At 39.5% G+C, this 25,746-nt stretch overlaps 2 protein-coding genes across 9 annotated transcripts in view; both read right to left on the minus strand.

Moving 5' to 3' along the window:
- Positions 1-17,272, minus strand: part of LOC112144007 (transmembrane protein 65) — a 47,438-nt gene extending 30,166 nt beyond the window's left edge. The window contains exons 1-2 of the mRNA XM_024268302.2: positions 16,834-17,272; positions 16,342-16,704 (exon numbers count right to left, since the gene is read on the minus strand). Of these exons, the coding sequence (XP_024124070.1) occupies positions 16,342-16,630 (289 nt within the window). The 5' untranslated portion in view covers positions 16,631-16,704; positions 16,834-17,272. The remainder of the gene's footprint in view (positions 1-16,341; positions 16,705-16,833) is intronic.
- Positions 17,273-19,335: 2,063 nt separating this feature from the next.
- The window catches only part of LOC112143363 (protein MTSS 1), a 40,711-nt gene continuing 34,300 nt past the window's right edge, over positions 19,336-25,746 (minus strand). For 4 of the 8 annotated variants that reach the window (XM_024267278.2, XM_024267276.2, XM_024267277.2 and 1 more), the window contains 6 exons: positions 23,981-24,127; positions 23,498-23,728; positions 23,143-23,346; positions 22,767-22,926; positions 22,396-22,680; positions 19,336-21,467 (listed from right to left, as the gene is read on the minus strand). In XM_024267278.2, the coding sequence (XP_024123046.1) occupies positions 21,028-21,467; positions 22,396-22,680; positions 22,767-22,926; positions 23,143-23,346; positions 23,498-23,728; positions 23,981-24,127 (1,467 nt within the window). In that variant the 3' untranslated portion in view covers positions 19,336-21,027. The remainder of the gene's footprint in view (positions 21,468-22,395; positions 22,681-22,766; positions 22,927-23,142; positions 23,347-23,497; positions 23,729-23,980; positions 24,128-25,746) is intronic. The other 4 variants (XM_024267282.2, XM_024267281.2, XM_036215785.1 and 1 more) reach the window with 2 other exon arrangements.

Below are 25,746 nucleotides of genomic sequence, written 5' to 3' on the forward strand. Positions count from 1 at the left end.
ATTGAAATGCATTCAACTTCCAGCTCGTTTAAACACAACTGTTTTTGGTGTTATAACATGATGTTTTAACAAAATTAAGCTTATGATTGCTTTTCTGAGTTTTTCTATTTACATTTTCACCCACAACTCAGAAGTTAATTTCTACTGCCGCTCTGCAGAAACTATGTCCTAGAAAACAACATTTTTTTTTTTGAATAAAAATGGCATAATCTCAGTTAAAATATCCACTGGAAACGCTTTCAAAATACCCCCAAAAATTGATTGGAGTGCGGCTTTAAATAGGTCAAGTATTTTGCTCTTGATTTGACAAGAGTACTTTATATCTGAAGGAACAAAGCCATTAAGTCCTCTCTTCGTGCTCATGAACCACCTCCAGTGTCAGATGGCGAGTCGCACATAAATCAAGCGTGTGAAGGTCAGTGGAATTCGTCATCTCCTGAAGTGAGTGTCAAACCCTGAGCTGACAGGGCCCTGAGAGAACACTGTAGCACTCCACGCTGGCACATTAGGGAACAGACTGCAGGCCCATGAGTTCCACAGGGTCTTTGAGTCTCTGTCACATCCACTAGATGATATGAAAAAAATCATGGTTCTGTATAATATGAGTTTTTTTTGTGATTTTCTTCTCTAAATATAAATATGGATCAATATCTCCACAAATAGTCAATTGGATGAAAAGACAGGAAAGACATCTGCAATAATACAGCAATTATAGGAGGTTTCATTGATTTAAAGCAGCTCTGTTACTCATTTTAACTTTTAACTTTGTTTTTTTCTTATAACATATTTTATAGAAATATGAATACATTTTTTGTTTTCCATGTGCATAATTTTCATAAAAGGTATATACATTTTTTTTAAGTAACCATAAAATCATTATAAATTCATTCATTCATTCATTCATCTTCCAGACCGCTTCGTCCCTTTCGGGGTCGCGGGGGTGCCGGAGCCTAACCCGGCTACTGATGGGCGAAGGCGGGGTTCACCCTGGACAGGTCGCCAGTCTGTCGCAGGGCCTCAATCACACACCCATTCACTCTCACATCCACACAGTCACACCTAGGGGCAATTCAGAGTCACCAATTAACCTATGAAGCATGTTTTTGGACGGTGGGAGGAAGCCGGAGTCCCCGGTGAAAACCCACGCATGCATGGGGAGAACATGCAAACTCCACACAGAAAGGTCCCAGCCGGGAATCGAACCGGGGCCTTCTCGCTGTGAGGCAAGAGCGCTAACCACTGCGCCACCGTGCAGCCGAAAATCATTATAAAATATGGTGGAAATGACCTGTCAAAGCTAAGCATGTTTAATAGGAATCATTTTGATTCTGTTACAACAGGGAGCTAGAGAAGAGAAGTGTAAATTGGAGAAATCAGATTTCTACTCCCACTTCTTCTCAGAAGTCTGGCAGCAGCTTTTTGGGTCAAATTAGGATTTCAGAGAAGTTCTGGGACACTCTGACAAGAAATGAAATTTAAAAGGATGAAGTTTTGCTTCACTTGTGTGGCCCAAAGTCTTGAGTTTGCTCAATACACTAACTTTCTTTATCTGGATTCTAGACTTTTTTCTGTCTATAAATTAGTTAATTCAGATTAAAAACCCAATTTATTATTCATCGTTTATGTTTTTGTCTTATCCATATCCATTCTATGTCCAATGCTACATTCACACCATGCATGGAAAGGTGTGTTCAAGACCATTTAAAATGAAAAGTCTATGTCAGGGGTCGTATTTAGCTCCCCAAAGTGGTTCTCTGGAGTCTTTTCAAAATGTTATGGAAATTAAAAAAGATGGGAAGATATCTCCTACTTTTTAATATCATGAAAAAACGTCCAAACATTTTCCACTACTTTAAAAAGGTGATTAATGCATATTACATTTCAAAATGTCTGTAAACGAAGATTTTCCTGGTAGCTAATGATCCACAGAGCACTGGGTTGTACCGGGCAGGTGGCTGCAGCAAATAAACGGGCAGGTGTGTCATGGACCCCAAAGCCCCAATTAGAGCCAAATGAAAACCTTTCCAACACCCGAGAGACCTGTGTTTGAACCACAGAACACTCTTCCTGACAGTCATAGGTGCATGAAGAAATACCTATATATTTGTGGCATTATCTTGAATCAATATAGATGGGCATGCAGATATTCTCAAACATGAACTACATCAAGTCCTGCAGTCCTGCATGAAGACGAAAGGTTCTTGTGGAGAAGCTGTCCAGTGACATCCAAAAACAGAAGTCACGTTACACCAGTAAGAACACAATCCTGTCTTTGACATTTTTATTTTTGTCAGTATTTGGAGAGACACTTAGGGATATTATTGAGTTTTATTGCTCAGGTTCAAGGATTGCTACGCTTGTATTGTGCGAGTCTGATGTTTCAGAGAAGAGGAGGATGCTGGGTTGTAAACTTGTACTGACTTATTCGGCCTTTGCAGAAAACTGAAGAGTATAATCCACATAGATGTATTTGTAGCCTACTTAGTCATTTTGATAGTAGGCTAATATGCATTTACATCCTGTGCTCCCTTCATATAAGCCTTTTAATCTTTACAAACTGATTTGTTGTTTGATTCAGTATGGCTCTATGAACATTTAGACCTCTGGTCTATGTAAATGTGGATACATGCAGACTTCAAGTTCTGTGTTCAAAACCATTGACTGTATATTCACTGGACATATCAACCCCTCCCCCTCATGTTCCAAATAGGAAGTACTCGCTGGATTCAAGAAGGTCAAAATCCCAGACTTCTATTGAGAAATAGGCAGATATTTGTTTCTTTATCACTAGTAAGTCAAGTTATAAACTGACCAATCAGAATCTATCGCTGTCGACAGGTTTTAAAATGGCGGCAGCAGGTTCAGAAAGCCATGGTGGTCTGATTTCACGAGGGCCAGAGATAAGGCATTTTCTATGGGTGACGTCAACACCTCGCTTTATCCAGTGATTAATATATGTCTATGATCAAAACTCTTGCATTCATTCCCTACTCAAATTTTTAAGTAAACTTCTGAGCTCTCCATAGAAACTTTGCAGCCATTGTTGTAAATATTTGGTTTTACATATATCTATATATGTATTGTATTGGCGAATGTTTGTGCCTTTGTCTATTTGTTTTTTAGTTGGTTTAGTCTCAGGGACCAGTTCTGCAAATTAGCTGTTAGCTTGATTGTCTGAGGACATGTGATCTGTTGCATTTAAAAATATAATAATTGAATGTGCATTAAAAGTTAAACCAGCTGAACTTTGAACAATCAGGGACTGGGATTTGAAAGTGACAAATGGATGACATCCATCTTATTCAACAAAGTGCCAACCGTTTGAAAATTGATCATGAATGAGAAATTATTAATTGCTGTTTGCTTCCGGTTGAAATTCTATGACACCAAGTCTTTCATACATCAGAATAAGCTGTGAAAGAAGAAGCCTGAAACAGAAATTGCAATATTTGCACTGGTTTGACATTTCAGTCAACACCCAGTCCAGAGTGAACACCTGATAAAACTCCTTCAAGAATCCTCGCCAGGGAAGAAACCGTAAGTGATGAATCCTAATTCTATAATTTGAAAATTAAACTCATTTGAGTTCCTTTTAGATTTTTTTCACCTGGACTTCATCCAGACTGTGACAGCTGGCGTGACCGTGTTTTGCTCCCACATCTCCTCTGATCGCCACAGTATTGACGGCATGAAGTCTGATAAACTCCACTCCGCTGTGTGAGCAACTTCAATTTCAACCAGCAGGAGAGAAGAAAAGATTTAATCGGTAGGAATGAGCTGCTAACAGGAGCTCTGAATCAGCCAAGTTTCACTCTCCTCAAGATATTTCTCACAGCGTAACCGCCTCCAAGCGCAGACTGTCCAGCTAAGGACAACAGTCATAATATCCAGTAAATGCTTAAGTTACATGAATAAATGAGACCTTTGCTATCATTAAAAATCACTAGCATATGGTCCTAACACCTTAACTATAAAAGCTACAGCTGTTACTTTCTGTCACCTTGATTTTAAAGAAATCACATACAACAAAAGCACTTTAAAAAAAGGTCTTAAGGTTAATTTCAGCTGCAAGAGTTTGTCCACAAACACGATTCTATGAGTTATGTATTAGATTCCAGCAGAAGAGTTGATGTTATTTTTCTCTGCTGTTGTGGATGTCAGGCAGCCACAGCCTTGACATATTCCTCCCATGAAAAAAGGAGGGAAAATCACATACAGTCACACTTTGCTGCTGCCTCGGCAGGATCCGAAAAATTGGTTGCTGCGGACCTTTTCTTCTCGGTGACAGAACAGCATGAAACTGTAGTGCGGATCAAGTTTCAAAAAAGAGGAGCCTGAAGGGAAAAACTAAAGCAATATTCAGCCTAGTCTAGATTTTTGAGCTTCAATAAAAATGACAAATATGGGTGGTGGATTTTTCTGCAAATTCAGGAATATTTGCCAGAGAGGCAGAAACAGGAAGAACTAGTTGTTTACAACTTAAACGTTCAGTGTGATTTTTTTCTTATGGGACATTTATGACACAAACATGGCTGACCCTGCAGTCTGTGAGATCAGACCAGCCCCGACTTCACTTATAGCTAATGTTTGGAAGCTTTTTGGCTTTTTCAACGTTGACTGTTGTGAAAGGGCTTTGGACAAAAGTCATGCCAGGTTAAAGATGTGTCAGGCCAAAACTTAACATTTAGGTAACAAAACAAAAATGCTAAATCAATTCGTACTGGGCTGCATGGCGCCCTAGGTGAATAGGAATATTTGTGGGGGTAGTTGATAGGATTTTCAAGCAATTGACTGTAAATGAAACAGTTAACCTTTGTTTTGAGTCAGTTTTTCCTCCTCTTCCTTTCTTTTTTTTACCTTTAAGCTGTTCCTGAGGGCTTGTTTGGCTGTTTTTCATCCTTAAAGTTTTAAAGAAACACCACCAACAACAACGCCCACCTTCCCACCTAGCTTAGACAACGACAGCGGCAGATAAGGAGGGGCACCGCACCAGGCTGAATTATTATGTCAAACTTTTGAGTTATTTTACTTTATTATTATTATTATTATTTCTAAATGAGTAGTTTGGCAAAAAAAACTGTTTAAAAAATAAAAATAAAAAAAATAACATTGGGATTAGGCGCCACCTTGGCAGCCGCCTAGGTCGCCTACGCCCCGTGCCGGCCCTGCGTACAATTCCAGTCCGGGTGTTCCTTCAACAGGACTATTTCAGTTTTCATAAGGAAACTTTGTCTGAAAAAACCAAAGCATTGAAAAGCATTAATAGCAAAGAATTAATAAATTAAATCTGATCTTTTATAGGAAAGGATTTGAGGCTATGTACTGTGGTAGACAGTTTTGATGTTTTTCATAAAAGTATATTGAATTTGTCTTTACTTACAAATGAACTTTGGTGGGAAGAGAAAACATGAATAAAAATGCAGATTCAGGATGCATTGATAATCACTGAATCCTAATGAATCGTATTCAAATCGAATCGCAAAGTGCCTAAAGTGTTCTAGTCATTGCACATTTACACTGTGAGATTCATTCTAGAAGGTGGAATAACACTTAAATGTTAATGTGTGCAATTACATGCATGTTGTATAAAGATTTAAACACTTATAAAATAATTACAGGAGCACTTAATTGAATTTGCTGCGATGCTAAGATGCCGTAGAGTGTGAGTGACAGTGTGTGTGTTTGTGCTTCTCAAGGCTTCAGAATCAGGGAAACAATGGAAGGTTGAAGTCATTCATCAGCTGCACAGCAGCTTGTTTTTCCCCGGAGACATGTGAGGAAATTGCTCGGCTCACAGACGGAGGCCAAATGTGCAGGACAGTCATCAGCACAACACGATTCATTCAAATTTGAAGAATCATGTCAGCAAGTTAGAATCATTTTCATATAAAATTGTGCACCAAAAATGTATTAATAAAATGTGTGCAACAGTTATAAAAGAATCTATAAAATGTGTGTGTTGGGGAAATGTTACAGCTAACAGATTAGCTATATTTCTAGAACTTGCCGCCTGTGGCCATCGCCTCATACAAACATTCAGGTCCTCTGCACATCACCTCAACACAAAAAAGTTGTGCCTTGAGGGAGAAAATAATGAGGAACCTCTCAGTAAATACCAGACAGGCTGCAGTTCTGCAACGGAGCTCGATCTCAGAAATGCCGAACACTGAGGCCAAAATGATAGAATGTAGTTCATGGACTTTCAGTGAGGTTTCTGTGGCAGGTACAAAAATAACTCCAGCAGCCAATTTACACGGCTGCAGCAGACAAAAACACAAATCCCTTTAAGCTCCTCGTGACAACTCATGAACCAACCGGCTGTATAAACCTCAAAGGTGTGACAGGAGGATGGAAGAAGCAGCAGCACACAAAGCATCAGTGAAGGTCTATTTTTTGATGTTTCACAAACATCTGCCAAAATAATCAAGACCAAATTTCTACAAGAGTCTGTGTCTCCAGAATAAAACATCCCATTGTAATGGAGGCACAGGCCGCCTGCTCACACCTACACTGGTAGTGGATCCAGATCCTGCTGTCATCCTCCTGTTTGCAGAAACGCTTCTTGTTCAGCTCAGTAACTAACTTATCATAAAAAATGAAATGTGTGGAGCAGCTTGCCGGCTTGCCTTTAGTTTACCGTGTGTGGCCCCAGCTGACTGATTTCTCACAGAAATGACTCCGACTTGGTTTGCACGATCGCTTAAAAACAGCTGCAGAAAGGATGAAAATCTTTAGCTTCCATGGAGCTCCAAACACTGACTCTGGCTTAAGTTTGAATGAAAAAAATAGATTAATGGCCCAACGAAGAGGCCCTCCTACAGAAGAAGCTCCTGTAGGGATTTTCCTTTTCCAGATTCTCCCGTATCCATATCCCATAAATCCTTGATTTCTGATAGCATCCAGTATCAGAATAAACATAAAAGCTGTTTCCAGCTTTGCTTTTCCTTTCGGACTTGAAAAATGAATACAAACACATTTCAATTAAAATGTTATAACACAATAGAATCAGGTCATTGGTTTTGCTCATACTGAGCATTAACCTGACAGAAAAAGTTTAGTATCAAACACTAATTCTACATTAATCATTTAATTAATATCTTTGTAGATCATTTGGGGATTTGAACATTTAGATCTGGGGAAATTGTTGTTTTTACAGAACTTTGACAGAAACTTGCTCTAAAATAGACCATGTTTGCACATTTTATTTTTGATACTTTGCATTTGCTTAAATCATAAATGGAAAATTGACTCATGGCTTTCAATGTGGGGTAGCAAATAAAAGCATCAGTTTAAGATGGTTTGACATTTAAACATTTATGAACACAAAAAAAGTCATAAATTCGTAATTGTTAGCATTTTATTTTGTTCTTTTTATAAAAAAAAAATACTTATTTAAATATAAATTAGAATCTCGAGTTTTAAGATCCTTTTTATTTTGAAATCTGGTTTGGATTCTTTAAACATTAGCTGTGGCTCCTCCCAGATGGACCTAAGCCCCTCCCCTGTGGTCTGTCACAGCCGACTCCAATTAGTCGTTAGTGTCTGGATTTAAAGGAAATAATGTCTGAATTCCAACCCTAATCCCTAACTACTAAAAAAGTATGTGGTATACGCATTATAAGTATATGCAAAAGTATAAGTAAAAGTATATGGTGCAGGACTCTCTGGTGCTCTGGATTTCAAAGGCAATGCGGACACCGTGCTCACTACTTTTATTTTATTTTTTTTTAACCAGCGGACATGACATCACTGATTTCACAAAGCAAAGATCTAATCAATAGAACATTTTACGACATCAATTGTGAATCCACTGTGTTGTGATGATGAAAACGTGAATAGTTTATTAAAAACATATATTGAAACAATTTTTTTCTTCTCAAAAATTGTTCAAGTGCAAGGACACTTGATTTTCGAATTGTAGATTCAGACAGCAATACAAAATGGCGAATGACTAAATAGTGAGTAGTGAAGGAATTCAAACGTACCCTTAGTCTTTCATGTCAATGTATTTTGTTTATGTTTCTCCAGACCTGTTTTAAGTTTAGTTTTTCTCTCTATATGTTTGTTGTTTTGTATTTTTTTAATTTATTTTTTTTGTTTTTTCTACACTGTGTCAACTTCTCGTTCTTGAACTCCATAGACCTGCTTTCTATTTATCTATCATTTGCTCAGTTCTCCTGGGTTCCCTCCTGTAACAGCACAACCTGTTATTACCTGAATGATGACATTTTCAGGATTTCATAACTTAAACACACTTGAAATGCTTCACTTCTTCAACCGTGCAACTATTATTGCATTTTCTTTAGTATTTGTACTTTGACACTAAGAGAAAGCAGTTTTTTTACTTTGCCACTATTAGTGTTATTTAACTGACTGCTTCCTTCACTTCTGGAGCAGCAGTGGCAACAGCGTTGCCACAGCAACAGAAACCCTCCAGGTGGACAAATCATCGGTCCTGCTGCAAAAATGGACAAATCTGCTGCAGCTAATGAGAGTAAACTGATGGCAATGACAGAAAATCAAAGAAAGATTAAAAGGGAAAAGAGGTTCATCATTTGCTTTAATCATTTTATAATCACAAACAGATGCTGGTGTTTGGTTCAGATGCTGAGGAGTTCAAAACAGTTTGCAGCAGATTTATTTTACTGCCACTCATACTGTATTGATTAGGCCTCAGTCAGTACTGCCCTTACGGGTGGATATGGGGTGTCTACAGGTAGAAAGTGGGGACATGGGCATGCAGGAAGTATCAAAGTTGTAGACTGCTCTGTAAAACCATAGAGTGAAAATATTCATGCACATTTTTTTTCTTCTGGCATGCTACAGGCAACAGGTTGTAACAAACACTTAACATGTCAAAGTAAGTAAGGGTGAAGTAGGTGAGAAGCAGGCACATTGTATGGATTTTTAATTTTTTTTCACCCCCCCCCAAAACCCTGCATACGGTACAAGGAGCCCGTTAGCGCTGTTCAAGTGATTCGTGCATGCTTCTTGACAACCCAACACCTGCAGCACCCATGCAAGTCAACCCCTTGTCGGGTGTATTTTAGTTGTAAACAGTACACTATTGCATTCATTATTTGGTTTTGCTAATTAAAGCATAAGTTTGATAGGTAAGAAGTTCTCAGGATGGTATTAAATCCAGCAGTTTTGAGTCACTTATCAGCACACTGACAGGATTTTAGCAGAGATCTTCAAAATGTGCTGCATATATGACCTGCATACCCATTCCTTCCATCCTTTTGAAGGAGAATGACATGCGACTGTGATCTGGTCTCTGCTTGCAGCAGTGGGTCTGTGTGACTTATGAGGACAAGTACATTGTTGAACTCAGGAAGTTTCAAATTGGAAAAAGTTCTAAACAAAAATTGTGAGAGAAAAGACAGGAGTTCTTCCATTTGACTCTAAAGAGGATAAAATAACCCTCACTATGACAGAAACGTACCTTTTTCACTAAAGTACAGACATTATTCTTTCAGCCTGTTGATTCTCCCTCTCTGAATTTTCTCCACCTGGATGGAAAAAAAGTTAATTTCATGCTTTTCTTTCAGCAACAGAGCTGGGGGAAAAGTTTGCATTTTATGGCGCAACATAAGCAAGTGATGGAACTAACACTTCTGTCTCACGTTCTACAGCTATTCAGCAAATATCCTGAAACTCAACATGTCTGAACTGATTAGTTACCTTAACTGTAACAACCAAAATGCTGGTGTGATAATGAATTTAAGAATATTCATCCTTACATAACATTAGAACATTTCCATGTTACATTTGTGAGTAACATGAGAGCAACGAACCATATAAGAGGAGGTTGTGTTTTTTTTGTTGTAATTTGTTTTAGGTTGCAGGTAAAGTGAAACCAGGCTTCAGTGAGGACAGGTTACTAGAAGTAACACTACACTCCTCTTGGTTCTAAGAAAGCTGCTGCTGCAGAGTTTGAGGGTGTTTTCGTGGTGCAGTGCTGATCCCTGTTTAACTAGGATCTAATGTTGTTAATGTCGGTTTTCTGCTGGGTTGGTAGGTGATATTTTTGGATGCATAATCTCCAGTAATGACTGACCTCACCTTTTTAAAAAGCACACCAGATCATTGCACTGGTGACTGTAATGATTGGCCTGCAATGGTTTTGTGAAATAACAAGACAGAACTAAAATGAACTCAGATTTTGTAAATATCATCAAATTCTGGGAAAATAATTTTAAAGATCCATTTTATGTTAGATAAAAAAATGTCAGCATAGTAACTGTAGCTTATGTTATGAACCCAAAACAGTTTTTTTCACAAAATAAAGCTTTCAAGATTTTTTTTAAAGTCTGTTTCTTCCAACATGAGAAAATGCCACAAGAACATTTAAAAAAACACAATTTTTATCATTTCAATTAATTTGGAAAAATGTAATCAAATTTATTTTTGTTGTTTTTTAATTATATAATTTTATATAATGAAATTAGATAAAAACAAGAAGAAAATTATTAAATAAATGATTTAAAAAAATCACCTCTTTTTAGCCATGATATGAGAGCCACATAACTTTAGGAACAATCTTTTCATGCATAAGTCTAATTTTTTTCTAAAGCTGATGTTTTGAGGATTTAAACACTAAATATTCTGAATTGTTGGCAGCACAAACTAAAATTTTTGTATAATGGAAAGGCAAAAATATTCAAATTCAACTTTATTTATATAGCAGTTTTCCTGCTTCCGAGTATCTCAAAATGTTTTCCACAATAAAATAAATAACAGTAAAGACAAAAAGTAGAAAAAGCAATGATAATAAAAAATAAAAGACACATTAAAAACCCAGCACACGCACACATCCCGCAAGTACAATCAGATTGTCATCACATTAATTGTTGGTAAAAATGTATAAGATCAAATTAAAACATATGGAAATGTAAAAACGATGTAAAGGCTGTACTAAAATTATGATTTTGAAGCTTTTTCCTAAAAACCTCCACAGTGGATGGAGCCTCACACCTTCAGACTGGCTGCTCCACTGAGCTGAAATGTGGCCTCGCTGTGGGTTTTAGTTCTTACTTTGGGGACCACCAGCAGACCTGAGGACCTGAGGGCTCTGGGAGGGTCATAAAGTAAAAGTAAATCTGATAAAAATGAAGGTCCAATTCCATGTAAGCCTTTGTAAACCAATAAAATAACCTTTAAATCGATCCTAAAGCTGACTGGGAGCCAGAGCAAAGATTTCAGGATTGGAGTAATCTGCTCCTTCTTTCTGGTCCTGGTTAAAAGCGGCAACCGAACAACAATATAAGAAGTCTTTTAATATAATAGCTGGTGCGTCAAGTGAAGAAACATAAAAAAAAATCAAACTAAATCAGATTGTTTGACTGTGAAGCATCACTTTTGAGATTCTTGTTGTTGCAGCCAGCATCCCTCTGAATGATTTCTGTTCCAAACAGCATCATTTATAGAGTCAGTTCCACTTCAGTGTTTGCTGCTTTGTTTCCTTCCATATTCTGTTACATTTGGTAATGTGGTCTGACCTGAAGTTTCAGTTCGTTTGGACTAAACAGAGTAAAAGAGTAAAAGGAACCCTGCTTTTTAAGCCCTTAACAACCCAGACCAAAGCCAGACGAAAAATTCTCAACTACTTATTTATTCCCTTGGCAGAGAAATACACACAGTCAGCGTTTTTAATTGTATGTTTTATAAATGTGCTCTATTGTTTGGTTAACTTAAAGGGTTAAGGAAAAAAAGTAGTAACATCATAAACTTAAAAATGACACATTGAAAAATGTCATAAATGTGGGTAAAGGTGGTTTAGTGGCAAAGTACCCGTATTTATTCATGATAACCATCAGGACTAGCAGGTTTTCTTCTTTGTGTTCAGAACTTGTTCTAGAAAAGTCCGCCTCCAAACAAACTGTTGTTGAAACTGAGAAAGACTCACTATCGTTTGAGTTCCTCAAGAGGATTGGTGTCAAACACAATCGCACAGGGGGCAAAAATCCAAAACACACAAAAAATTATATTTTTAAACCATAACTTTTTAACATAATTATGAACTAGATATATAGCATTACCTGGGATTATGCTAGTGTGAATGCTGTAAGATGAATTTGGCCACTAGTGCTGATAGCTGAAGATGCTGGAATTGAAAGCTGAAAACGCTGAAGCTGATTATTATTCCAGAATAATTCCACTTAAACCTTAAATACCTTTCGATAATCTACTTTCCATGTTAGAAATAAGCGCAAGAAAACATCGGGTTATTATTAAAAATAAAATAAAATGATCTGGAAGCCCCGACAGAATTACCTGGAGGGCCGGATCCGGCCCCCGGGCCTTGACTTTGACACATGTGCTTGAGAGTGAAAGAAAGCCAAAACTGATGAAGATGTGAACATTTTGGTCATTCCTGACTCACTAGAAATAAATCTAGAGAACTATTCTAGTACAAACATGCTGTTAGACATCAGACTTTTAGATTTGACCTTTTGTGACCTCTCTTTCCTCTCGTTTGTCCACTAATTATCTCTCCTTTAACAAGTCTTTCTGCTTCAATTGGTTTTTCAGACCCTTTAGACTTCTTACAGAGGTAACTAAAACAAAAACCTTTACTTGACATTTCCTACAAAAAGATTATTTTTTTATATTTTTTAAAATTTGCTCAAATATTCATCCAGCCTGTAGGAGCTGTGGTTGTCCAGTGTGATCCAATATGGAAGTACAGACTCTGATTTATCAAGTCATCTGAAACACCCAGATACCGTCTTCATAAAGTTCAGGTGTTCTTCTTCATCAGTCAAACATAAACTTCAAAATAAGGGTGATGACTCCTGGAAAGCGTCAAGGTGAAACAAAGATGAACGTTGATTAAAAAAAGAAAATCAATTAGTCAGCAAAGCTGTCCCAATGTGGGACTGCAGCTGATTCCCTTCATCAGCAGCCAGCTAGTAAGACGATCCCTCACAGTTTGTGTAACGTGAAGGTGATTAAGTCCCGCCCACTTTTTCAGGTTTCTCTGCTGGAGGTTTTCAAAATGTACAGCCTGTCATAATAAGACACTGATTTATGATTTCATCAATTAAAGTTAACTACAGTACCGTACTTTATACAAATAGGCAGGTGGAGGACACCTTTCAGCATGTGCACAGGATGAAACAAACACTTAACTGAATGGATCAGGAGTTTGATGTGATTGATGGTAAAGAAAATCTTCAAATTTTCATTCAAACTCACAAATATTATATGGTATTATAACTGAGCGGTCTTATGGAGAGTATGTACACAAAATAACTTTAAAATTATGCATTTATGTATAGTTTGATGCAGATAAATACTACTGCAAATCAGATATACACTACTTTACATAGAAAGTAAAGACATGGAGGAATTACAGGCAAGGTTTAAATTTAGGAAAATCCTGAAAAAAAAGGAAATCCGAAAGCATCTCACTCACTCCCTCCTCTTTTAAAAACAGTTCTACAGCTGTCATTCTGTCATATTCCATCCGCTCAGTCACTGCTATGCTAACTCTTTCCCTGTTTTTGAGCTCCAAGCCCCACCTCCTCCCTCCTCCTGCAGGAGGCCTTAACCTGATTAAGCCCACATCTTACCAATGAATGCATCCTTACTCACAGTGCTTAAAGCAGCCTGTATGACTTTACATATTTTCTTACAATTCTTCTTTCTTACTGCACCTTGAGCAAAAATTTCACTCCACTCACCAAATTTGTGCAAACATCATACCCGCTCAAAATGAATTTTACTGGTTTGAAATGGGGCTGCACGGTGGCGCAGTGGTTAGCGCTCTCGCCTCACAGCGAGAAGGCCCCGGTTCGACTCCCGGCTGGGACCTTTCTGTGTGGAGTTTGCATGTTCTCCCCGTGCATGCGTGGGTTTTCACCGGGGACTCCGGCTTCCTCCCACCGTCCAAAAACATGCTTCATAGGTTGATTGGTGACTCTAAATTGCCCCTAGGTGTGAATGTCAGACTGGATGGGTGTGTGATTGAGGCCCTGCGACAGACTGGCGACCTGTCCAGGGTGTACCCCGCCTTCGCCCTTCAGTAGCCGGGATAGGCTCCGGCACCCCCGCGACCCCGAAAGGGAAGAAGCGGTCAAGAAGATGAATGGATGGATGGATGGATGTTAAAGGAAAATAAACATGTACTAAATAATATACTGAACTTGGTGGATGGATGGATGGATGGTTTGAAATGTGCAAATCTGAAAGTTTCATTAAAAAAGTAGAAATTCATAAATAAAAACTAATAAAAACAATAAAAAGCTAACAGAAATGCTGTTTTATGACTGAAAAAATGACTTAAAAGAAAACCAATCTGCAAATTTGATTAATTTTCTAAGTGAAGATAGATTTTTTTTTTATTGATTTTGCAAATCCAGACTTGCAATTAGCAACTGTAGATCCAAATAACAAGCTTACCTTAAAATACTTACATAAATATTTGACAAAAAAAATGATGAGTTGGAGTATAAAAAATGATATATTGGTACTAGTAATTTTTTTCACCATTTTTCTTTGGAAGGCTGGAGCTTAATAAAGCTCTTTTTTCCTGCCGGACTTGACAAATGACCAGAGCGAGGTCTGTGGACATAAATGCTTTGATTTTCCAGAAGCAGCAGACTGATAAGTCACCGATCAGTGCAAACAATAAATCAGGACAAAAGCAGAGAAGTCCGCATCTCCGTTCCCTCAGAGCTGCTCTGTCCTGCATAGAGGAGCGTGGCACAAGAGGATGCATACATATTCATGTTCACACTCAACATCCACTGAATGCCAAAAACAGAACTTCAATTAAGCTAGTCAGAGGAAGGGTACATTATGTTTTCTAGAATTTCCAGTTGATGTTGGAGCTGATAACACAATGGACCAACACCAGCAGATGAAAGGATTTATCAAACCATCACTGACAAGAGCAGGGCTCCAAAACCTCTTCGGCTCTTTTATCAATCTATTGTGGCTCTTTAGCTTTTAAGAAAATTAATAAAAGAGAGATGGAAGAACCGCTGAAACCGGCCAACATTCAGCTGCCCCTCCTGCAGTAGATGGTGAGGCTCATCGTACCGGGAGAGTCTCTGAATGATCTCATGAACCCAGACATGAAGACGTGACTACCAATGTTTTTGTAGAGCTCTTCACAATAAATAAACCTGATTTCTCAGCATCATCGTATCTTCCAAGCATTGTAAATGAGATATACAGTCTATGCTACCTTGAGATGAGGCTGAAAACTTTAGGTCTTTCAACACGCGTCAGGAGCATCAAGTTTATGAACACATTTTTGGATAAGCGTCAAGAAGCAACTTTTAAGCAAAAATCCAGCAGAACTCCTGCAGATCCATGAATGGCCTCTAAGTCTGCAGTCACCTCTGTTGCTTGTGTACATGTTTTCTTCTATATTCCCTCCATTCAGCTTTGAGTTCATGTGCTTCCACATGACTGCCAATGACTTTTGTGTTTAGCCTTCTTGCACAGACTGTCAAATAAGTTTGCCGTTTGCCACAATTGTGTTCATATGATCCAGACTTATTAGAACATTTAAAGACTCAAAAACCTCTGAGTGTGTCATATAAATAACTTTTTACAGCGACATGATGGGTGTACTCAGACTGGTCCGGTCTCTTGAGTCCACTTAATTTGATCCAGATCGACCTCACGTTTTTCAGACCAGATATTTCTGCTTCGAACCAAAGGTTGTAAACAAAACCACATGACTAAAGATCTATTCAGTCATTGGCCAGGTGTTACTACTGAGCAGATGACAGCTAACCAGGTACGCTGATAGGTATTGCTAACATAAAAGAGAATAAAATAAGCAGTTTATCACATTAAAAGTTGTTTTAATGAGCCTACATTAATCAGACCACATTTTAGTGAGTTGCTGTCTCTCATCGTGGCTCCACTACTGCGTTTACATCCCATAATTCCCAGCTACAGTGGCCATTTTGGTTCATTTGTTCGACTCCGAGCATGGAGCCTATTCAAAGTAACTCAGAGAGAACCGAAGCTCAGTCCAATTATAAACTAAACAAGACCACTTTGAAAAATGGGTCAGTGCTTCCTGGTCCGGGATCAGGGTCCACTTTGGTGTATTCAGTCTTGAAATTTGTTCTGGATTATCAGAGGAAACAAACTCTAGTGCACTTTAAGAAACTGAACCAAATGTTTCCAGTTTGAATACAACCTAAATTTGGGTTTTCTTGTATTCTATGAGCCAGAATGGAAGACCTTAAATACAGCAGGCTAAATCAGTGCAGGATCATTATTAACACAAAAATAAACCAACTTTCCAAAGACATTTTGCTTTATATGGATCTGCAGATGCAAATCTGTGGACTTTACGCGCTCAGCACCAACCTTGTGCGATGGCTATGGACTCGAACCTGTGCAGCTCTCGCAGCAGACAGGTGCGCTCCGACGGGTGAAGGCTGTAGATGAACTCCTTGGCTCCGCGGGGGGAGTTGAGGGGCTCCACGGGCTCCTTGAGCGGGTGCGTGCCCAGGTCACACCGCGGGAGCAGCATGAAGAGCTGCGGCTTGGGCGCCGCAGCGGCTCCTCTGTGGCTTCTGAGTCCGGCTCTGGCCAGCCCGTTCCCGGCTGTCAGGGAGAAGGCGGGCCGTAGGACGCCCCGCAGACAGGGCAGCATCTCTGCGACGGGAGGATACACCGGGGACGGGGCACAGCGGGCCTGTTTACCGTCCAATTAAAGAATCCACGCACCTAAAAAGCGCGTGACATTATCATGAAATCATTGTAGACTCGATCGGAACCACACAAACAGAGAGCTGCTCTAAAACCAACCGGGGTTAGTTTATGCTCCAGACGTCCACATATGAAACTGCAACTTACCGGACGCGCCTCGGTCGATGCTCCGCTGTCCCGTCCGACCATCCACCTCCACGGAGGCGCTGGAAAGCCCCGCAGCCGCTCCGGTGAGTCTGTGCCGCCCGCACGGTGAGTCTCACCTTCACCTAGCCTCACCAGGTTGTTCTCAAGCGCATTTTTCGTTGATGTGGAACGGGTTGGTGTAACCTCTGGATGTCAGGATGGAGTGAGGAGCAGATGGGAGCGTGCTTAAACGGCCAGCAGCCCTGGAATCTCAGCCAATGACAGCGCGCCTTCGGTCCGTGCGTAACGCTGACGAAGGCGCTTTACGCACGTTCAACTGGAGCTGCACTCCAGTTTATTAAAAGACTAGATTTACTAAAATGATTTCAAATGAAGCGTAAAATCTAGCCGCAAAAAAAAGTCTAATAACTATATGCATGCGCAGTTAAACCACTCAATTCCCACTTCCAAATAAATTATTAACTGTTACAAAATACAATTTTTAAAATAGATTTTTAAGGGATAAATGACGACAAAAGTAATTATAATAATGATCGCTTAATAACGGCAAAGTCAGAAATATAAAAACTCAACATGTTGCTGCGACAACAGTGACCTCTGCTGGTCAAATCAATAACCCCAATAGTTGTCATTTAATAAAATCTTTGATCCTGTCAGTTTTTAATGAAACACATTAAACAATATAATAAAAAGGCATCATAAGCATCAAAGCAGATCATAAAAATCTAGGAAAATTTAACAACTTAAGTAATTTTCATCAATTAGGAATCAAACTCTCTGCTTTAACTCCTTCAAAAATTATAGGAAAATTATTCAAGTGAAAGTACAAATTATTGAGCTGCAGAACTCGAATATTACTATATGTTAATCTAAGCAAATGCAACTGAAAAAGATCGATTCCATATTATTTATACCCCTTATCTTTAATTATGCTTGAAAAAAATGTAAAAACCGATCAAGTTTTTTTTTATCATTTTATTTGATACTTTCTCCACATTAGATACTTCAAGCAGAAGCAAAGTGCATTTTTTTTAAATGTCAAACACAAAACAGTCACATGTTCAGTGTTGCTTATTTTATGTAAACAGATCATTCATCAGACACAAAAATGAAAGGATTATGATTAGATATCAAGAACTGAGTAACTCATTAAGTAATAACTAATAAACTCATAATGTGGTAAAATTCCTCTCAAGTTTGAGGAAAACTGCACGATTTTGCAGTGTTGCTGGTGTTTATTAGTTATGGATTTACTATGAGATGACTGAAGGCAACACAGTTTTGATATTTTTTCGTATTACTTTAGTCTTGTCTGCATCATTTGTGAAAACCTTGAAGAATGAATTCAGTTGGAATCAGATGAGAAGGTCACACGCTGCTGCAGCCGAGAACGATTGAGAACATGGAAATCAAGCTGCTGAAAAATGTGAGAAGATGGTGTGACAAAAATGATTGTCAGGCTCTGCTAAGAGGAAATGATGTAGCAGATAGAATGCTTATTATAGCATCAGAAACGTAAAAAAAAAAAAAATCCAATTTTGAAAGCATGTTGGAAAACTGTTTAAATTCCAAGATATCAACGAAAACATTAACTGTGTCTGTTCCTTATTATGAAGATCTGTTGAAACTGAAATTACTTTAGGATTTAGTTTTTGTAAAAATCCAAAAGCAATGTTCAATTTGAAGCCACTGAAATACAATTAAATAGACCTTAAAATTACTCATATGACGTAAAAAAAATATTAAAAACGTTCTGAATTGAATAATCCTAATTTAAAAACAAGGAACTACCCATAAATTTTGCCTAAAAAAATGTATTTAAAATAAATAAAAATCAAAATTTAGTGTTCAGGTATTTGTCAATAAAAAATTGAAATTGTGTGTGTAGTAAAGAAAAAAAAATCACCCATGATTCAACTTATTGTTAGGAAAACAAAAGTTTTTTTTTTTTACCAACACTGCATTGACTTGTTTAAAATGCAAAATCAGCTATCTTACTTTTCTCAGAATTGAATCTAGATAAAACTAGAGAAAGATAAAAAACAAATTAAGACAGTTAATAAGCAACTCAAAATATGTGAACTTTCTGCCTAAAATAACATCTAAGTGGCCAAATCTAGAAATTTAAGGTAAATGAATAAACCCCTCACTGATAGGAAAACCTTCAAAATCTAAAGTAAGGCAATGCTGAACCTGATTGATATTTTTCTTGTACATTATGAACATTTGATGAATTTTGGTGGAAAAAACAAAAATGAGTTTATTATCTCTCTGTGGTAGAAACTGTGGCAGAAAAACACAAAACTTTTTTTTTATTTTTGTGAATAAAAAAACATCTGCAAATGATTCACAGCTTATTAAGTAAGATGTAAATAATCTGTTCACTCACAGTTTTTAGTAAAATGAAATATTTTCTCTACATTTAAGATATTTCTAAACTGTAATGCATGAACTGACTAATCTACTGTCCAGCTGAAGAATCATGAAAGCAGTGAGCAAAAACAAAGGTAACAGAACTTTTTTATTATCATATTGCTTACATAAGCCATCAGGACACAAAAATAACATTTGACCTCTAAACAAACTGCTTGATAGCTTGAACTATACAAGAACAGAAAGAAAGATCAACTCTCTTCCGGGGAAACAGGAGCTTTAAACTAAACTAGAGATTTTTTTTTAAACGGTACGTTCCAAACTTCACAAACTATAAACCTTTATTTATAGGATATACTAAATTTGGCAATAGACATATATTTGCTAACAAATTAAATATAAGATATGAAAGGTTGATAATATGTAAGGAAACAGTGACGTTCAGAACGCAAGCAAACATCACAGCAAAATAAGTGTATGAGCGAAACATAATCGACAGATTTGATGAAGGGAGTTTTGGGAGTGAAGTGTGAGTGGGTCTCAGCAACCCCAACATCCGGACTGATAATACTGATCTAAATCAAACGTTCACTCTGAAAATCAGCTCCCTGCTGTTTGAAACCAGGGACTCATACTGGGACAGAAGACAGCAGCTACTCTGATCATTTGAAGATTAAAAAAAAGAAAACAACAAAATAATAAAATCTGAACAAAGGAAAATAGGATAAATACAAAAAAAATAAGTGTGTTTGTGGACTAATTAAATTCTATTTACATTTTTGACCCCCCCTGTAGTAGCTATGGTTTCACAGTGCTTGAACTGAAATGCAAATCCTAACACACTTTAGCTCAGGCTGTAACTGGCCTCAACCTATTTATGACAACTCTGCTTTTGAAGGGTTGAACCAACTGCACACTTTGGATTATAAAAATACAACTGATAAGTCATTTTCTCAACATATTTTCATTTCATTTGTAATGTACAAATACCAGCCTGTCTAATAGGACAAAAAGGGAATTAAAAACTAAACTTTTGAGAAACTCATAGCTAAGATTTTAGAGGTTAATTCAGGGTGAAGACTGACGGTCCATAAAAGAAATTACATTTGGCACTCTGCAAGAGAAATGTGGAACTGCTGCAAACTGCAAAACACAGAAGCTCCTGCTTAAGTGAGATGTGCAAACTTATATACAAACCTTGTAAATATTAAGCAAAGCGATCTACAACTTAATATCATCTAATGTTGAACTTGTACTTTGGACTGTAGCCTCAAACTCAAGGTCAGAGAAAAGCTCTGGCGGTGTCGTCCTTCATCCATTTGCTCCGTTTGGAGGACGTCACAGCTGAGTCGACGCTCCAGGATCATCTGAACACTCCAGGATCATCTGAACACTCCCTCTTTTATACTGTTGGGTTCGTAGTAGAAGAAAGCACCAACTGAACACACGTTGTCCTTTGAACAAACCAGCCCAACGTCTCTGCTGAGCTCTGGATCTAGTTCTTTGGCTGAAGTCCTCTGGAGTTCTAGCTCTCATCAGCTCTGAAATCACTCGACTTCAACAGAAACAAGCACACAGGGCGCACAATCATCTTGTAGTGGGGGGAATAATTGCTTAAGTGGCATATTTCTGCACTGGACCCCAAATTATAGATGAATTTAAAGCTTTTGTAGATGCTGGAGACCTACAGGATTGCATGTAGACTACAGCTGATAGAAGTATAAGCACGAGCAGCCTCTCTAAGCACACCGTGACGCTGCAGGACAAACTGAACATCCAAGAGGTCGCTGGCTTTAGCTGACCTTTGCTGCGAGCGCGTCATCAGGCGATGCGCGGTGCAGAGCGGTCGTTGGTGAGAGTTCTCTTGAGCTTCACCCCCTTGCGGATGGCCACCAGCATGTTTCCCTCCTCTGCCTCTCCGATGACATCGCCTCCACCGCCTCCACCACCTCCTTGGGGCGCAGCTGGAGGGTTGGTGGAGGCCTGACCGCTCCAGGACACCATGGGGAGTATGTCGCCATTGTTTGGTCCTGAAAATATCAAAGAATCTGGGATTTCCATTCCGCCTCTCATCTCCTCTGCACCTCTGGTGCCGTTAACCGCTCCTGGCGCATCGGGGGGAGTCGGAGTTTTAACAGGGATGACAGGAGTACGGATGGGAATGGGGCCTGCGCTCACTGAGCCCGAGCGACGGGTGGAGGGTTTGGAGGGAGTACGGCGGATCGTGGCAACTCCAGGGGTGATGATGACTGGACCGTGACCTGTGGAAAAGAGGAAGAGAGGCATTGTGGGAGCTGAATAAGATGAGCCTCAGAACTCTCAGAAAATATACATATATGCATCAATTTTCATAATAGAACAAAAATAGATGCCACAAGATTGCTAGGAAACTTTTCCAAACCAGAACATCATCCCAAAAGACAGTCAGAACAAGTTTAGAGAAAGCTCATGTGGTGTGAGCTTAAAGATTTAACCAGTGCTCAGCTGCCTAAAACCACACGACTGTCAGTTAGTTTACATCGTCTCTTTTGGGTCTCTGGTCCGTACCCCTCTCCTTGCTGGTTTTTGGAGGAGTGTTTTTTTCCTGTCACCGCTAAGTCAAGTAGTTTGTCCCGCTCTCTGTGCTCGTGGCCGTCTAAATGAAACTTTCATCGTAAAAAGCGAAAACAGTGTTAATGTGTGTTATCGCGTGGGCACGGCACCTTAAATTTAAGATACATTTGTATTAATTTTTACTTTGAAAGTCAGCAGAAGTTTTATTTTGAAATCCGAACCCGTTTTCCACTTCTCCAGCTTTAGTCGTGAAATCGACGCGTCCACAGACTGGAAATAGAACTGCTGAGTAAGGATTGCATTGCAGAAGGATGTCAAATACAGACGTGACGGAGGTGATGTCAACATTCTGATTGATTAATGAACATTTTATTTTTATTTTTTTGTCAAGGCAGCATAGATGGATTGCAGATGAATTAGTGGAAATCAACTGCTTTCTGCTGAATCTCTTATAGATAATAAAAACTATTTTTTTCTCCATCTTGACTTCCTCTGGGAGGACAAAAGTGTAATCCATCATTCTTTAAATTAATTGTTTTTTTTGATCAGGTAGTACAATTTGATGCCGAAGAAGGAGAAAAAGAGACTGATTTACATAAGCCGCCAAGTAAAGAACATAATCGATGGTGTCTGCACCTGGAGTCGGGGGATAAGCCCCTGCGGGGGTAGATGGGTAGGCTCCTGCATGGATGGGTGTGGACGGATAAGGCCCCACAGTGGAGGTCACCTGTCCGGGATAAGCTGCTGGTGCGATGGGCAGGCCGGCTGTGGAGGCGGGCCGTTTGGTCTGGAACATGCGCCTGTAGGACTGACTGAAGTCACTGTTTCTGGGAATGGTGGAGGACTTGTCAAAGTCTGACTGCTGCTGCTGCTGCTCGGGCTCTTGGTCTCCTGCCATGGAGAAGTAATCACAGTCCGACACTGCAGGGAAACACACAGGAGGGTTATTGAGGAACTGGAATGATGTTGAGCTGAAGAAAGCAAAGGGCTTGCAGGGAAGTACAAACCTTGTGACGGTATGGTGTCCTCAGAGCAGCAGGGCGTGTTGGTCTGTGTGCTGTAACCACTGGAGCACTGGATGGAGTCTCTGCTGGACCTTTGAGTGTCCAGCTCCAGACCTCTGGATAAGGCCAGGGCCAGCTCATCGTGAGTCTTCATATCACCGGGCTGGACAACACCAGATGAAATCAACGAAAAAGAAAGAATGAAAAAATGGAAACCAGGAGAGTATAAGGTCAGTCAGTGATAGCTGCAAACAATGGTCACTAGCTATAAGAACTTTAACACGTTACTTTGGACTGATGAAATCAAAGCATACTTGGTTCATTATTTAGCAAAAGTACCTAACTTAGCCGGGCTAAGCAGAAGGCGGCTGAAGCTAACCTTTACAGCTGCAGGGATGACCCCGTTCCTCTCCTCTGATTGGCCGGAGGTTTTTAACCCTTGAGGAGATGGCGCTGAGGTTGAAGCCTGGCCTGATGACCAACTGCTAGAGTTACTGTCCAGCCCAGCGGAGGTGTCCTTGGCCTTCCTCCTCCTCAGAGTGTTGACCATCGGCTGGTCATAAGGTCCTGGCTTGGCCCAGTCCTGAACAAAGAAATTAAAGTTGTTATTGGACATTTTTCTTTGATGATTTTAACTTAAAACTTTAAAAATTGGCGATGAAGCCAAAAGGCTGCTTAACAGGAACAAATATGGACAGAAGAATGGAAACAGGGCGATCGTTTCATGAACAAACCTTCCAGCTGGGGACGCGGGATGAAGGAAACATGGGGGAGCCCAGAGTGCAGTAGGGGGGGTAGTCCGGCAGCAACGCCGAGGCGGGACGTGACCATGAACGGGTGGGGCTGGAGGATGAGGTGGATGGGAAGAAGGGGAAGGCATTTCCTGACATGAAGCTGACACTCCCCCCACTGCTGTACAGGTGGGGGGACCCTGCCGGGCTGTAGTGGTCAAAGCCGTTGGACAGCTGGTTGTGGTGTGAGGCGGGGATGAAAGATGAACACGACAAAGAAACACAATGGGACAAATAAATGACAAAAATCAAGAAACAGAGTAGGACACATAAATGGATGAAAATGTCAAACAAAACTCAAGAAATGAAAAAAAAAAAAACTGGGAAGTCTGGTACTTATTGTGTTCCCTCAAACACCTCTGGTTTATCTCAAGCTTGTAAAACCGGCTTGAGTGTGTGGTGTCGATGTAGAAAAGTGCCGGTCACCTCGTCAGTAGTGTGCTGGGATGCAGTAGCGGCAGTGAGATAAGAGGGGGAGCTGCAGTCGCTGTGAGGATGCTCAGCCTCTGACACCTCAGAGGAGCTGGAACTGGGACAGGGCTGGGGCAGAGAGGCTGGCAGTGGGCAGGCAGGCTGACAGCAGAACCAGGAGGACACAGAGACACATATGGAGGGGGAGATTTAAAAGAACGGCACGTGAGCAGGCAGAGAGAAGCAGCAGGGATGAGGTCTATAAACGTATCAAAGGCACTTGGGGAGGAGGTTAGAGTGGAGAAGATGCAGGCAGGCATTAGGTGATCAGTACTGACATGTTAGAAAACCTGTAGAGAAAAAGGATTAATCTGCAAACTTAGCTTATGTTCATGGTTAAAGACCCACTCTAATGAAAATTGAGTTTTGACGTGTTCTTGTGGGATTTTTTTTAAACAATAGAGGACATATATAAAGAAAATTAAGGGTAAAACAGCAGGACAGTTGGAGGCTGACTCCACTCTCAGCCCAAATTTGAAAAATGCAAAGAATTGGGCGGGGCTAAGGGAGGCTACACTGCGTCTTCAATAATGAAAAGTGATGCAGAACAAACTGATGCCAGTTTTAGCCATTGACTGTATATTGTGATACAGTGTGATATGTACAGTGATAGTAATATATGTCTATGGTGTCACCTCAGAACTTTCTGTGGAGGTTGAGAATTTTTCTCTGTACATAATACCTGAAGGCGGGGCTACAATATGAGAGTTACAAGCAAATCGACGATGCCAGCAACAACAAGAGATACAAATTTAGCCAGGCTAATGTTTTAAGCAAAGAATTCCTAGTGAAATGATTATACCATCACCAGGACGGAGTTCGCTGGATTCAATACCAATTAGACTCAAACACTGTTGTCTAACTCCCAAGTCCACTGAAAAGTTGTGCAAACCAGCATATTTTTGACAATTGATTGCAATACACCTACAAGCCATGCTAAAGCTAACACGTTAACAACCAACCATTAAAGAATCAAAAATGGAAGGGGATTTTATACTGGAGCTGAAGAGACATGGGACTTACACCAGTTGACCAATCACAACATTCAACTGTAAGACCTTGTTTCAACCTTTAGCACACAGATGGTTTTTGACTAATTTCAGGAATTAAACAAGTTTACCAACAGACAGCACTTCTAAAGACCCATTCTTACTGGTCAGCAGACAGAAAAAGTTGATTTAGTGTTTGGTTACCGTTCAAGAGCATTTTTTCTTATCGTAAATTAAGAGCAGATGAAAAAATTGCATTGAAAAAGCTTGTATTTATGACATAGAAGCTACAATTAGTGGGCCAGAAGCTTCCTGCTCCGCTCCCTTCCATAGATCCATGCATGTTTTTGTTTTCCTTGTCCGAGCTGGCTTCTGGCTCAAAGCTGGATGGCTGGAAAGCTCCAATATTGTTCGCCATTTATGTTACTCCAGTGGCGTGAGGTTAAGGTTGTGAGGTAAACAGATGAATAACGGGATGTGGGGGCAGGCTTGCTTCGTGCCAAGACTCGCTCACAACTCAGAGGTGAATTTCTAATGAACCACTGTCCCTCTGCAGAAACAATGTCCCAGAAAACGACAGTTTAAAAAAAAAATTGGGCTACAAATGACATAATTATAATTAAAAGATGAATGGGAATACTTTACAATAGATCAAAAAGTGGGACTTTAAAGTGAAATCCTGAATGTTTTATTTATAGAGAATGTTACGGGTGGAGCATTCTTGAAAGCATG

The sequence above is a fragment of the Oryzias melastigma genome, linkage group LG16, assembly GCF_002922805.2.
Source record: "Oryzias melastigma strain HK-1 linkage group LG16, ASM292280v2, whole genome shotgun sequence".
In the NCBI taxonomy this organism is placed as follows: domain Eukaryota; kingdom Metazoa; phylum Chordata; class Actinopteri; order Beloniformes; family Adrianichthyidae; genus Oryzias; species Oryzias melastigma.